General features: G+C 41.2%; 1 protein-coding gene across 1 annotated transcript in view; it reads right to left on the reverse strand.

Annotated features, from left to right (window-relative positions):
• The window catches only part of LOC143298588 (WD repeat-containing protein 17-like), a 36,100-nt gene that overhangs the window by 10,119 nt on the left and 12,601 nt on the right, over positions 1–13,380 (reverse strand). The window contains 12 exon segments of the mRNA XM_076611468.1: positions 1,812–1,923; positions 2,652–2,788; positions 3,756–3,788; positions 3,790–3,856; positions 4,720–4,953; positions 5,738–5,802; positions 7,102–7,257; positions 8,607–8,732; positions 9,293–9,426; positions 10,503–10,652; positions 11,307–11,509; positions 12,664–12,739. Coding sequence (XP_076467583.1) covers positions 1,812–1,923; positions 2,652–2,788; positions 3,756–3,788; positions 3,790–3,856; positions 4,720–4,953; positions 5,738–5,802; positions 7,102–7,257; positions 8,607–8,732; positions 9,293–9,426; positions 10,503–10,652; positions 11,307–11,509; positions 12,664–12,739 — 1,493 coding nt within the window.

Genomic DNA, 13,380 nt, shown 5'->3' on the forward strand with positions numbered 1-13,380 from the left:
TGCTTTACAAACATGGAGTCATTTGATAAGGATAATCATTTAATGCCTTTCCTTGTTCAGAGACCAAGCTCTAAGCACTTTACAAATACGGAGTCATTTGATACAGCGTCGATCCTTGTTCAGAGACCAAGTTCTAAGCACTTTACAAACACAGAGTCATTTGATACAGCGTCGATCCTTGTTCAGAGACCAAGCTCTAAGCACTTTACAAACACAGAGTCATTTGATACAGCGTCGATCCTTGTTCAGAGACCAAGCTCTAAGCACTTTACAAACACAGAGTCATTTGATACAGCGTCGATCCTTGTTCAGAGACCAAGCTCTAAGCACTTTACAAACACAGAGTCATTTGATACAGCGTCGATCCTTGTTCAGAGACCAAGCTCTAAACACTTTACAAACACAGAGTCATTTGATACAGCGTCGATCCTTGTTCAGAGACCAAGCTCTAAGCACTTTACAAACACAGAGTCATTTGATACAGCATCGATCCTTGTTCAGAGACCAAGCTCTAAGCACTTTACAAACACAGAGTCATTTGATACAGCGTCGATCCTTGTTCAGAGACCAAGCTCTAAGCACTTTACAAACACAGTCATTTGATACAGCGTTGATCCTTGTTCAGAGACCAAGCTCTAAACACTTTACAAACACAGAGTCATTTGATACAGCGTCGATCCTTGTTCATAGACCAAGTTCTAAGCACTTTACAAACACAGAGTCATTTGATACAGCATCGATGCTTGTTCAGAGACCAAGCTCTAAGCACTTTACAAACACAGAGTCATTTGATACAGCGTCGATCCTTGTTCAGAGACCAAGTTCTAAGCACTTTACAAACACAGAGTCATTTGATACAGCGTCGATCCTTGTTCAGAGACCAAGTTCTAAGCACTTTGCAAACACAGAGTCATTTAATACAGCGTCGATCCTTGTTCAGAGACCAAGTTCTAAGCACTTTACAAATACGGAGTCATTTGCAAGACAGGCTGCCAACCTGGGTAGACCAAACTGACAGATGCCTTTGGGCATTCAACATTTTATTCCTGAGTAATTCAGTCAGGCTTCAATCATGTGCACACACATATACACACAAACACACTTATGTATGCACACATGCATGTATATATTATCATGCAACACATTATAATAGACAACTCGTCAACTCCAAAGCACAAGTGTTCATACAGGTTTTTAATTACAAAATGAAATAAAAAATTACCACATATATATATATATATATATATATATATATATATATATATATATATATATATAAGATAGATATAGATATACATTAACATAGATATAGATATACATTAATACATTAACTACTTTTAAGCACCAAAGGCCACAATCTTTAAAATATGGTGTCAGGAACCTGGATAAAAGGCACAGTATTTTGAGTGCCAACCTGTGCACCTTTTGCGAAATGTCATCTGCTACGAAGTTGAGAATCATTATTTCAGTCATAAATTCCTTTTAGAATCTGGTTTTCGTGAAATTTGTTATTTTACTTTTACATTTAAGTTCAAGTGGAACGTTCTGCTGCTGTGCTTTTTCACTGACAGAAACGATATGCAATTTTCTTTTGTTTCAATAATACAGACAACCAAAATCAAGATCTGACGAAATCTGGGTCGTTTTCCAAAGAATCTAAGGAACTCAAAAATACTTTTTTTCTTTTCTTCTTTTTTTAATAAATTTTTTAAAAAACTTTCTTTTTTTTTTAAACCTGTTTGAACACTGCATGTGTAACTCAATATTTTGCATTGCATTGTATCCCAGGAGAAGACAAAAACCAGTGGTACCTGCCGATGCAGGTGGTTGATCTCGTCCATGCTGGCAGCACAGCGGGCACACAGCCGTATCAATAGGTCCTCACTGTCAGGTATCGTCTTCAGCAGGTCTACCCCCAGCTCCCTGTCAGGTCCATGTATCAACACAGGAATGAACCAGGGATTACCACAAAAACTACACGTTTGAACCAGGTATTATCATACCACAAAAACCACAGGTATGAACCAGGTATGACCATAAATAAACAACACAGGTATGAACCAGGTATTACCACTAAAACAACAGATACGAACCATATATTATCACAAAAACCACAGATATGAACCAGGCATAAATCAGGCATTACCACAAAAATCAATCTTCTATAATCCAGGTATTACCACAAAAAGCATTTTCCAAATAAGAAACATTAAAAGTTTGAGCGTGCTAACCTGAAGTACATTATGACAGCTCTGAAAAAAATGACAGGCACAGATAAACCATTTATCACAACAAACGTGCATATCATGACTGCTCTACACAAATCAGAGTGGATATCAGGTGCCAAAATGCATTTTCTCTCATCAACAAAGAAACAAAAAACAAGTAAAATGTGCATGCATGTATGTGTGTTGGTGTGTGTGTGTGTGTGTCCTTGCTGCTGTGAGGTATCATCAATGTATGCATGCATGATGCGTGAGTGCATCCATCATTAAGATTCCACTTATGTCAAAACACAAATCATATAACCAGACATAGAGAGCAACCAACATATCTTTTTTTCCTTTTTTTCTTCAAACTGGACAAAACCATAGCGACAGAGAAAGCACCACAGTGCCACTGCAGCAACGGTACACAGACTGGCCACTGACCATTTGCCCAGGTGCTCACAGCGGCGCGACAGGAGGTGCGTGGCCAGTCGCAGGTGCTGGGGCACGTTACCCAGCACTGTCCCCATGCTGATGGCCAGCTCCAGTTCGTTGCCCCTGATCAGCTTGCTCATCGCTCCCTGCACACAGTTACCATATTTCACGGACTACAAACCTCCCCATTTTGAAGAAAATCTGATTTCAAACATACCTAAGGAGCAACACGTTATAAGGCGCACAAAATTTTTTTTTTTTTTTTAAGCAAAAATGGTCAAAAGTGAAGAAGATCACAATCTATCAAAACAAACTTTCTACTTTTTTGTGTTATCTGCCGCCCAGGGTGCACAGGAAATATACTTCTTGCCTTGCCTTGCTGGCTTGTTGGCTATGTTGATCTCAACCTTCTTGAATCTGTTCTTGATGGTTCTTGGGCAAACTTGTTGCCAGGCTGGTAAAACCCACTGACAGACTTCATACAGTGATGCCCAGCCAAGTCTTCCAGTTTTTGTGAAAAAATGAAGAAACATTGTTGTCCGTTTGCACACTTTTGACAGTTCAGTTCATATAATCTCTCCCCTCTCTACCTGGAGAACATGAATGATAAAAAATAATTTAATATTCTTTCTTAAAGCAATTTTCCTAGAACTTTTCTTCTCTGGAGCAGATCACAACATAATACACATCTGTGAACTCTATATCTCAACTGTTCCATTAACATTTTCAGTGTCTTCATTTTGTCATTTTTGTTTGTTATAACTATCTTTCTGTCTCCCTCATTATCATCAGCAAAACGACTGCAGTGACCATGCTTATGGACATTCTTCTGATCTTCCGGGTGTGCAGACCCATTAGTGCTTAAACACCCTTTGTGTGTATGTGCATTCACATCACAGGCGCAGGTTTAAGATCCTGTGATCCATATCAGTATTTGGTGGACAAAGTAAATAAGAACATGTCCATCATGCACACCCCAGAAAATGAAGAGTATCTGTCTAAATGGTAGGGATTAAAATGGATCATGCCCATCAAATCCCACACAAACATACAGGTGAGTGTGGGAGTTGCAGCCATAGAACACAGAAAAAAAGTTTCCTCTCAGACTCTCACCTGGAAATCGTCTATGGCTAGGTGACAGCAGGCAGGCCAGGACAGGTGAGCCGTTACTGAAGTGTCGCTCGGACAACTGCAGGCAGGACTCTTTCAGCAACCTGGGATTTAATAAGTAGCAACAGTCCTTGTTTTCATAACTTTCCATTTCACTTTAAGTGACAGTGAATCACTTTCAACAGAATTCACTTCCTTAAAGCCTAAAAAAATTGACTCAATGTTTAGCAAATTTTCATCAAAGGATACTGCAATACTAAGGGCATGCATATACTTTCACAAGATGTACTCACACAGACATAGACATCTACATACAGATATTCACCCAGACATACACATACAGATACCTCCCCCCTCCCCGCCAACACACACACACAGAATTCACGCACATCCCCACAACACACACACACCCTCAAGTCTCTCTCACACACACACACACACACACACACAAACACACACACACACACACACACTAACACCAACACACACTTACACAAACACACTAACACATTCATACAGTTACACACATATAGATAATCCCCCCACCTCACATACACACACACACACACACACAGAATTCACACAAATCCCCCACAACACGTACACACCCTCAAGTCACACGCACAGACACGCACACACACACACACACACACACACGCACACACACACACACACTAACACAAACACACACTAACACACACTTACACTAACACATTTACAAAGTTATACACATACAGATAATATCCCCACCTAACACACACACACACACACACACACAGAATTCACACACATCCCCACAACACATCCACACCTCCAAGTCACACACACACACACACACACACACACACACACACACACACACACACACACACATGCACACACACACACACACACACACAGAATTCACACACATCCCCACAACACACACACACACACACACTTGCAGACAAAAGTAAACCCTCCTCACTCTCTGTGACTGTTCTGATCAGCTTCCGATGATTCAGAGCTGTGATGTGATTTGGAGTCCTTCACAAGGTGGGGGTGAAAAAAAGCATCTTCACATGCTGCCTGAGATGATACCATTGCCTCCTGGTATTGCCCATTGCTGTGAAAATAGCGCACCAACTCCTGGACGTTGCCAGTAGCAGCAGCAAAAGGGATGACATCCTCATTCTCTTCCTGCCTCAGAAACTTTGTATACCTGGTTTTCAACAAAACATCAAATAAAGAGAGGATTAGTATGATCTCATCAATATATCATCAGGAGTGCAATTAACCATGACGCCAAAACCAATATCTTAAATTTGCTTACGTTCCCAAACTAAAATTTGTTCTACAGAAAACTGAAAGAGGGAGAGGGGGGAAACCTTGTACAGAAACTTTCAGATGGCATACCATCATATCATTCTGCTTTTAAATGATAATAACTGGTGCGGCTGAAGAGGCATCACCCACTGCATCAGTTGATCCAAAATACTTTTTTGTCTTTTGCTTACTGTCTGAAGGAGAAAACAGTGTTTTGTTCAATGCTGTTTGGAGCGATTCCATCAGCCAGAACACAGATAAATGAGGAATGTTTTGTCTGATCTGCATGGTTTTTGTGGGGGCGGGGGCAGGGGCGGGGGGGGGGGGGGGGGGGGGGGGGCGGGAGGGGTGTGTGTGTGTGTTTTCTTCTTCTTTTCTTCTTTTTTTTTTCTTTCCCCTCCATATTTGAAAGGAGAAATCAGACGATACCTTCAAGTTCTGCAAATGAGTAGGACAGACTAAATATCTATGGAAGACTTTCCTTTCCTTCTTCTCTCTTTTTTTTCCCCACCATTTCTCTTCCATCACCATTTTCTGCATTTCTTTATTTTCTTTAAGATTGTCTGTTTGTTTGTCTTTTCCATTCCGACCTGAGCAAAATTTACTGTCATTTTGTTCACTGTCTACTATTCAGTGCTCCTGGCTTCACGGAAATTTCATTTCATACCAAGGTAACTGACCTTTCTGCCAGAGACTTCCAGTACTGGAGCGACACTCCAGGAGCAGTGGCCAGGCCCCTCTCCCACTGCACACACAACACATCATCGACCCAACCATCAACCCGGACATCATATAAGCCTGTGTTCTTAGAGTAACATCTTTCTTCTCACCTCCTACCTGAAAATTAATGGTACCACAGCTTTTTTTTTTTCTTTTTAGCACATGTGGAAATGAAATCTGTCCATCATTACCATGTTACAAAATATCCTTGAGGCCTAACATTTTAAGTCCCTCTGGACACAGAGCACTGTATACCTGCAGTCTGTGTTTCATTACAAAGTTATTGAGTCCTGCTAGTATGTGAATGCTTCAATTACCCGATATTGTTGTCTCCTTACCCTGATCATATGTGTGTATTCACATCCTCACCCCCTCCCCTTTTTTCACCCCAAAGTGTACCTTTTCTTTTTAAAATGTTCTAAATCAGACAGCTGAGTGTTAATGCTTAGTCTACTATGTCATTGAACTAAATAAAAAGTCTGAAGAAAAACAACAACAAAAAAACAACATTGACTCAGTAACGGCAAATGTGAAAAGATATGTATTCAACTTTTTGTCTTTGTTGAACTGATTACCCACTTCCTCAGTACCACCTGCATGGAAAATAATTTGGGTGATCAGTGCAGAACTTGACTAAACATGGCTTTAAAAGTCAGTAACATGAAATCTGTTGTCACCATTTCATGAGACAAAATAAAAAATCTGCAAAATGCGAATGAGTTCCCCCCCCCCCCCCCCCCCCCACTGTCATCATTTCACAGAAACAACAAATTAAGCAAAGTTTTTTTTTTGTCTGTCTTTTCTACTATCTTTATCCACTTAACATTAACTGATGCTATATCAATATATGTGAGTAATTTTCACATTTCCTGTTCTAACATGACCAATTTAAAATAAAACTTTGAACAAAATACAAGACAAATAAGCAAAAAATCTGAATCAACATGCACACATACAACTCTCCTTCCTGGCCTTCCCCTAGACCTCACAGCACACAGCAGCACCAAATAAGACTCAGTTAAAAAACAACACACACACTTGGAACAAAATATATATTTAAAAAAAATCTAAATTAACAGACACACACACACAAACACCTCTCCTTCCTAGCTTCCACCCCCCACCAGACAACAGAGAGTGGCACCCATCTCCCCTGGTTCCACTATCAGTTCTCAGTCTAGTATTACAAATCAAAAAAAAAAAAAGAAGAAACTTGGACACCCCCCCACCCTCCCCCCTCCCTGTCCCCCCCTAAAATCAACAGATACGCACACTTCTACCTAGCCATCCACCCTGACAACAGAGAGGAGTGGTACCCACCCACCTCCCCCAGTTCCACCATCAGTTCACAGTAGCGCTGCAGGTTTCCCAGGCGGATGTGGATCTGGGCCGCCTCCCTCAGCTGCTCTTCTTTGCTGGGCATGCCAATGGCCGACCCAAAGCGAGACATCTTCACCATCTCCAGCTCTTGGGCCTCCGACTGGTGCGCACACATGGTGCATGGACATACATGTATACACGGATGTACATTGGTATTCACACACACACACACACACACACACTCATATATCTACACAAAACATAAAAACAAACACTAGCAAAATACCCAGACAAAGCAGAAACATGCACATGCAAGCACAAACACACACTCAATGTGCATTAACCCATCAAAAGGAATACGGTTCTTTCAAAAATTGCCTTGCAATTCTAAAGATGTCAATGGCACAGGCAAAAAATGTTGTCACATAGAGTATTATCTTTGATTTCAAAGATGTGTCCACATTTCACCACATCATCATTATGGTAAGTCAGGACTGCAAGAGATGAGATGAAATAAGTAATTACAAAAATCCTTCACAATATAAATAAAAAAAAAAAAAAAATAAAATAATAATAATAATGGGCATTTATGGCACTAATCTTACCAAAGCCCTAAGCGCTTACAAAAACAAGAATACATATAGGACAAGTATACTGGAATGAAACAGAGCACACACACACACACACACACACACACACACACATATATATATATATATATATATATATATATATCAATTGCTGCAAATCCCACAAGGTTTGGCAATTTGTCTCTAAATCTTATTTACAAGCACTGTCTAAGAAAAGACGCAATTTCAGTTAACAGAGGGCTACATGGACAATGCAGTCAAAGAAACAGGTATAAAGAATCAGAAGACAACTTTCCAAACAAGACAAAAAATTTTTGGAAGGGACAGAACAGAGGGCTGATAAAAATTCTTGCCAGGGTGATAGGTCACAGGTGATATTCCTGAAATTGCAACACATCTTCTTCTGTTTGATCACACTGACATCATCAGGAATGAAATGTTATATCAGTTATGCCCATCACTCCCCCCAGAGCATAGGCCGCTCACAACAGTCTGCCAGAGTCCTCTGTCCTGGGCTGCCCTTTCTAATTGTCTCCAGGTGTGCCCCATCTTCTTGGTGTCTGCCTCGAGGTCACGTCGCCAGGTGTTTCTTGACCTTCCCATGTTATACGGCAATGCTTAAAAATTCCAATTTCCCAAAGTGGAAAATTTTTTCCTTTTTGGGGGGGGATTTTTTTTTTTTACTACATATCATTTTTCTACATCAAAAACAAAGACAAACAAAAACACTGAAAACCAAGCTAATGGAAAGACAAGAAATAAACTGTTCAGACAGCACTGAAGACAACACTGGAATGACAATCTTTAGTTCCAGCATTGCCTGTTTCACCATATGACATTCTGGTCCCCTGTGTGTGTGTGTGTGTGTGTGTGTGTGTAAGTGTACGACGTGTGATGGTGAGGAGGTAAGTGTACGCACAGCTTTGAACCTGATGAAGTGAGAGGCATGCACGATGCCCTTTTTGTATCCCAGGGACAGCGTCATCACGTCCCCTCCCACTGCCACTGACACCAGGTCCCACAGGTTCTCTGTGCCTATTGGGGGCTGTCACATACACACCATGCATGTTATATGTGCAGACACACAAACTATTCCAACACACATATACACACACCGGATGCACACATGCACAGAGGTATGCATACACTCACACACACACACACCACACACATCCACACACACATCCGCATACACACACACCCTGCATATGTCTGATAACACACACAAACAGAAATCAAACAAAATAACTTCAAGTAAACTTTATTTTAAACGCCCAAGAGGTAACAAATCAAATTCAAAATGTTACAACAGCTCAATGACCATTCTTTATCAGGACCACCAGTAACCGTTTGTTAGGAAAATCAAAACCCTAACCCTGCCACATGCTGCATTTCTACAATCTCTACCAGAAACATCACGTGCTGATTTTCACCACTCTTCAAGCCACAGTCAAGGTCCTTCTAATTTTTTTTGCCCAAGATGCTTCCAGCTTCTCTATGATTGTACAGAAAGCACTCCTAGCAAAACAAAAAAAAAAAAAAGAATAAGAAAACAAATGAGCGGCAGAGCATAAGGATGAGCAGTGAGTGTGTGTGTGAACTCACGGAGAGGATCCTGGAAAAGGAGGTGAGGAGGTGGGAGTGGTGGCTGACCTCCGTCAGTCTGGCCAGCGAGTCCCTCACCTGCCCGGAAACCGCACCCGTCAGCATGGGGGGTGTGCCCAGACACATGGACCGCTCTGTCACACAGTGCATCACCATCGTCAGTCACTGGTATCAGTAACATCATCACTGTCATCAAGTCATCACCATCAACGGGTGAAATAGCAAAGTGGTGAAAGCTCTGGACTTTCAATCTGTGGGTCCCAGATTTTAATATTGGTAAAGGCACCTGGGGTAAAGGGTGGAGATTTCTCCCAGGTCAAGCTATGTGCAGACCTGTTAATGCCTGAACCCCCTTCATGTGTATACGCATGCAGAAGATCAAATACATGCGTTAAAGATCCTGTAATCCATGTCAGTGTTCTGTGGGTTATGAAAACAAGAACATACCCAGCATGCACATCCCCAAAAATAGAGTATGGCTGCCTAAATGGCAGGGTAAATGAACAAAACGGTCATACATTTAAATGTTACATGTCTGCATGACTGTGTATGTGTGTAACTGAAACCTGATTGAATGGCACAGGAAACGAATGACAAGCACCCAAATGGCAGCTGTGAGTCGGCTCTACCCAGGTAGGCAGCCTGTTGTGCAAAGGACTCCATGTTTGTAAGTCACTTAGAGCTTGGTCTCTGACCGAGGACAGGTGCTATATAAGTACTGATATCATCATTACCACTGATACACACACCATGTCACACAGTGCATCACCATTGTCAGTCATCAGTACCAGTAACATCATCATCAGAATCATAATCATCAACAATCACCATTACCATTAATATCACCACTGACATCAAGTCATCATTCTTATCACTCATATCATCAACATCAATGCTGTTCACATGTGTTGTGTGTGTGTGTGTGTGTGTGTGTGTGTGTGTGTGTGTGTGTGTTGGTAAGATTATTTACCTATCCACATGTACAACATTTCCTTGACTTTTTTTTTTTCGTAAAGCTACTAGTGCTGTGGATTATGCAGGCAAACTGCATGACTTTAAAAACATCAGTCTGACCTAACTCACACAGTCTCAAAGTCTAGAAATCATTGACCTATACTCATTCGGGCAAAATAAAAGCACTCACATATGCACAGACCCACATGCACATTCACACCCTCCCCCACCCCACCCCTCACACACACAGATATACCAGGAGTTCCCAGAAACTCTGACAGTGGTTTCCGTGCCAGCAGGCTGAGCTCCAATGGCTGCACAAGAGGGGTCAGGGACCACAATCGCAGCGTGGAATCCCGCGAACAGGATGCCATCAGGAATGGACGACTTGGGTGACATGTCAAACCTTTGGGGGACAAATGAAAAAAATACAGAAAAAAAAATATATATAACAGAAGCTGAAATAAAATGGGAAATAAAAGGAAAGGTAAAGAAATGAAGGAATAAAATAGTGAGAAATGATAAGGGGGGTTGAGGGGGGGAGGTGAAGCTAATGAAATATTTGATTGAAAGGAACCAACACAGATAAGCCAATCAAAAGAAAGAATAATTATGGCAAGCACTTGTGCACAAACTCAGCATGCTGGTCAGCATCATAAGAACTACGTAATTTGGAAGGGTACTTTTTGTATGCTTGTGTTACTGTAGACATGCATGTGATAGTATACATCTGTATATGGAGTTCAGAGCATAAATAAGCCCTGCTGTAAAATCTGGTGGAAAATTATTATTGTATAATGGGTTTTTTTTCATTTACACCACTACACAAGGACAGACTTGAAGGAGAATAAGTGTGAGAATAAAAAGTCTGCACATACACACACACACACACACACACACACACACACAAACACACACACATACACACACACACACAAACACATGCACACCTACACACGCACACACAGACACACACAGAGAAACACACACACACACACACACACACATGCACACATGCGCACACACACAAACACACACACCCACCACCAGCACCACTCACCATACACATCAGCACCGTGATCGACGACGACAAACAGACAGGCCCCATCACGTATGTCCCAGACACGGATGGAACTGTCCCAGCTGCCAGACACCAGGAGGTAGGGCACCTCAGAGTTCCAGGTCAGGCCCCGCACCGGTGCGCTGTGACCTGACAGCTTGCACATGCACTGGTCCTGGGTCACGTTCCACACACGCACTGTGCTGTAACACAACACAGCTTTACTAGACTGGACCTGCATGGAAAAGAAAACTTGAGGAAAAGATGATTCAACACATGTTCAGTCTCACATTCATGCACAAACACCTCAGAAATTTATGAACAGTTGCATCATGAAGAAAAGTGAAAGATATCATTTACTACATTGAATCCATATAAATTGCAGGGGGGGGGGGGGAGCACACATGGAGAAGAAAACTCAGGAAAAGAAAGCTTAACACATGTACAGTCATGTTCATGCACATACACTAGGACATTTACAAACTACTGCGCCATGATGGAAAAGAGATGCAAACTAAAATATGTACAAATTCCAACTGACCTAATTCAACAAAAGATATACTTGAAGTCTTCAAAGGATGATGATTAATTCACAATCTTAATATCTTAAGTGTAACAGGCTGGAGATATTTTATCTGCCATTCCTCAAATGTTTGATCAGAACAGCAGGAAATGTACAGTCTTAATCAAAAGGTCAAAATACCCTGGCACTGATGTCTCATCCATCCCTTGTCAGTGGGTCGAAAACACAAACAAGCCAACACTCAAAGCAAATACAAAAGATCCTGAAAAAAATCAAATACTGTTGCTTTTGACAACAGAAATGATATAATATCTGACAGTCTGTACCACTATTTGTCACCATCAACTCCATCTTCACATTTCTTAGAACACACATCAAAAACTAAACGGGGGGTAAATCCTGGAAGGGAGATAACAACAGAAAGAAACCTCCCAGAACGTGGATTATCTCCTTTTCTGCACATTATCCCTTTGTATGTTTTGTCAAATCTTGTGCTGCTGGCTGAACAGACCATGATTCTGAGGACTGAACAGCGAGGCAAGGCACTATGCCTATAACAACTTTCATCCTTTTATTTGTTTAATAAGAAAACTCGACGAAACGGTCGTTTAATAACGATTTTATTCACACACAAAAAAAGAATGCCAGCACACTGCAGTGCAAAAAAATGACACAAAATACATATTTTATGCTACTGACACATGTTACCATCATTCTGACTTGGGGTTTCCTACTTTTCTTTTTTTTCTCTCTGCACACACTCTGTAAACACATTCCAGCATGCTTTACGTCTGCCATGAAGCATATCCCAGCCACAGTGTACCTGTTACTCACCAGTCATCAGAGCCACTGCACAGAACACCCTCCATAAGCGGTGACCACCGGATGTGAAACACCTTGGCTGTGTGACCTGAAAGGCACTACTGTCTCCTTCACACTGCCAGATAGATATCATGAAATAGAAAGGCAAAAGAAAGAATGAATAAAATAAAACAAAACAGAATGAAATGAAATGAAATAAAATTTAATAAAAATTTAATAAAATAAAATAAGCAAAAGAAAAAAAGAAAATATAAACTAAAATATAAAACAGTCTCAACAAACCATGGGCACAACAGCCAAGAGGTTAAAACATTGAACTTCCTATCTGAGGGTCCAGGTTCAAATACTGGTAACACTACAGTGCCTGGTGGGTAAAGGGTGGAGATTTTTCCTATCTCCTAGGTCAACATATGTGCAGACCTGCTAGGGCCTGAACTCCCTTTGTGTGTATATGCATACAGAAGATCAAATATGAACATTACAGATCTTGTAATTCATGTCAGCATTCGGTGGATTATGGAAACAAGAACACATGTGTGCATGACTGAAACCTGATTGAATAAAACAGGAAACGAATGATGAGCGCCCAATGGCAACGGTCAGTCAGCTCTACCCAGGTAGGCAGCCTGTTGTGCAAATGACTCCGTGTTTGTAAAGCGCTCACAGCTTGGTCGCTGACCGAGGATAGGTGCATATAAGTATCCATATCATCATCAAATCACTAACCCA

Source organism: Babylonia areolata, chromosome 24 (genome assembly GCF_041734735.1).
Source record: "Babylonia areolata isolate BAREFJ2019XMU chromosome 24, ASM4173473v1, whole genome shotgun sequence".
Taxonomy (NCBI): domain Eukaryota; kingdom Metazoa; phylum Mollusca; class Gastropoda; order Neogastropoda; family Buccinidae; genus Babylonia; species Babylonia areolata.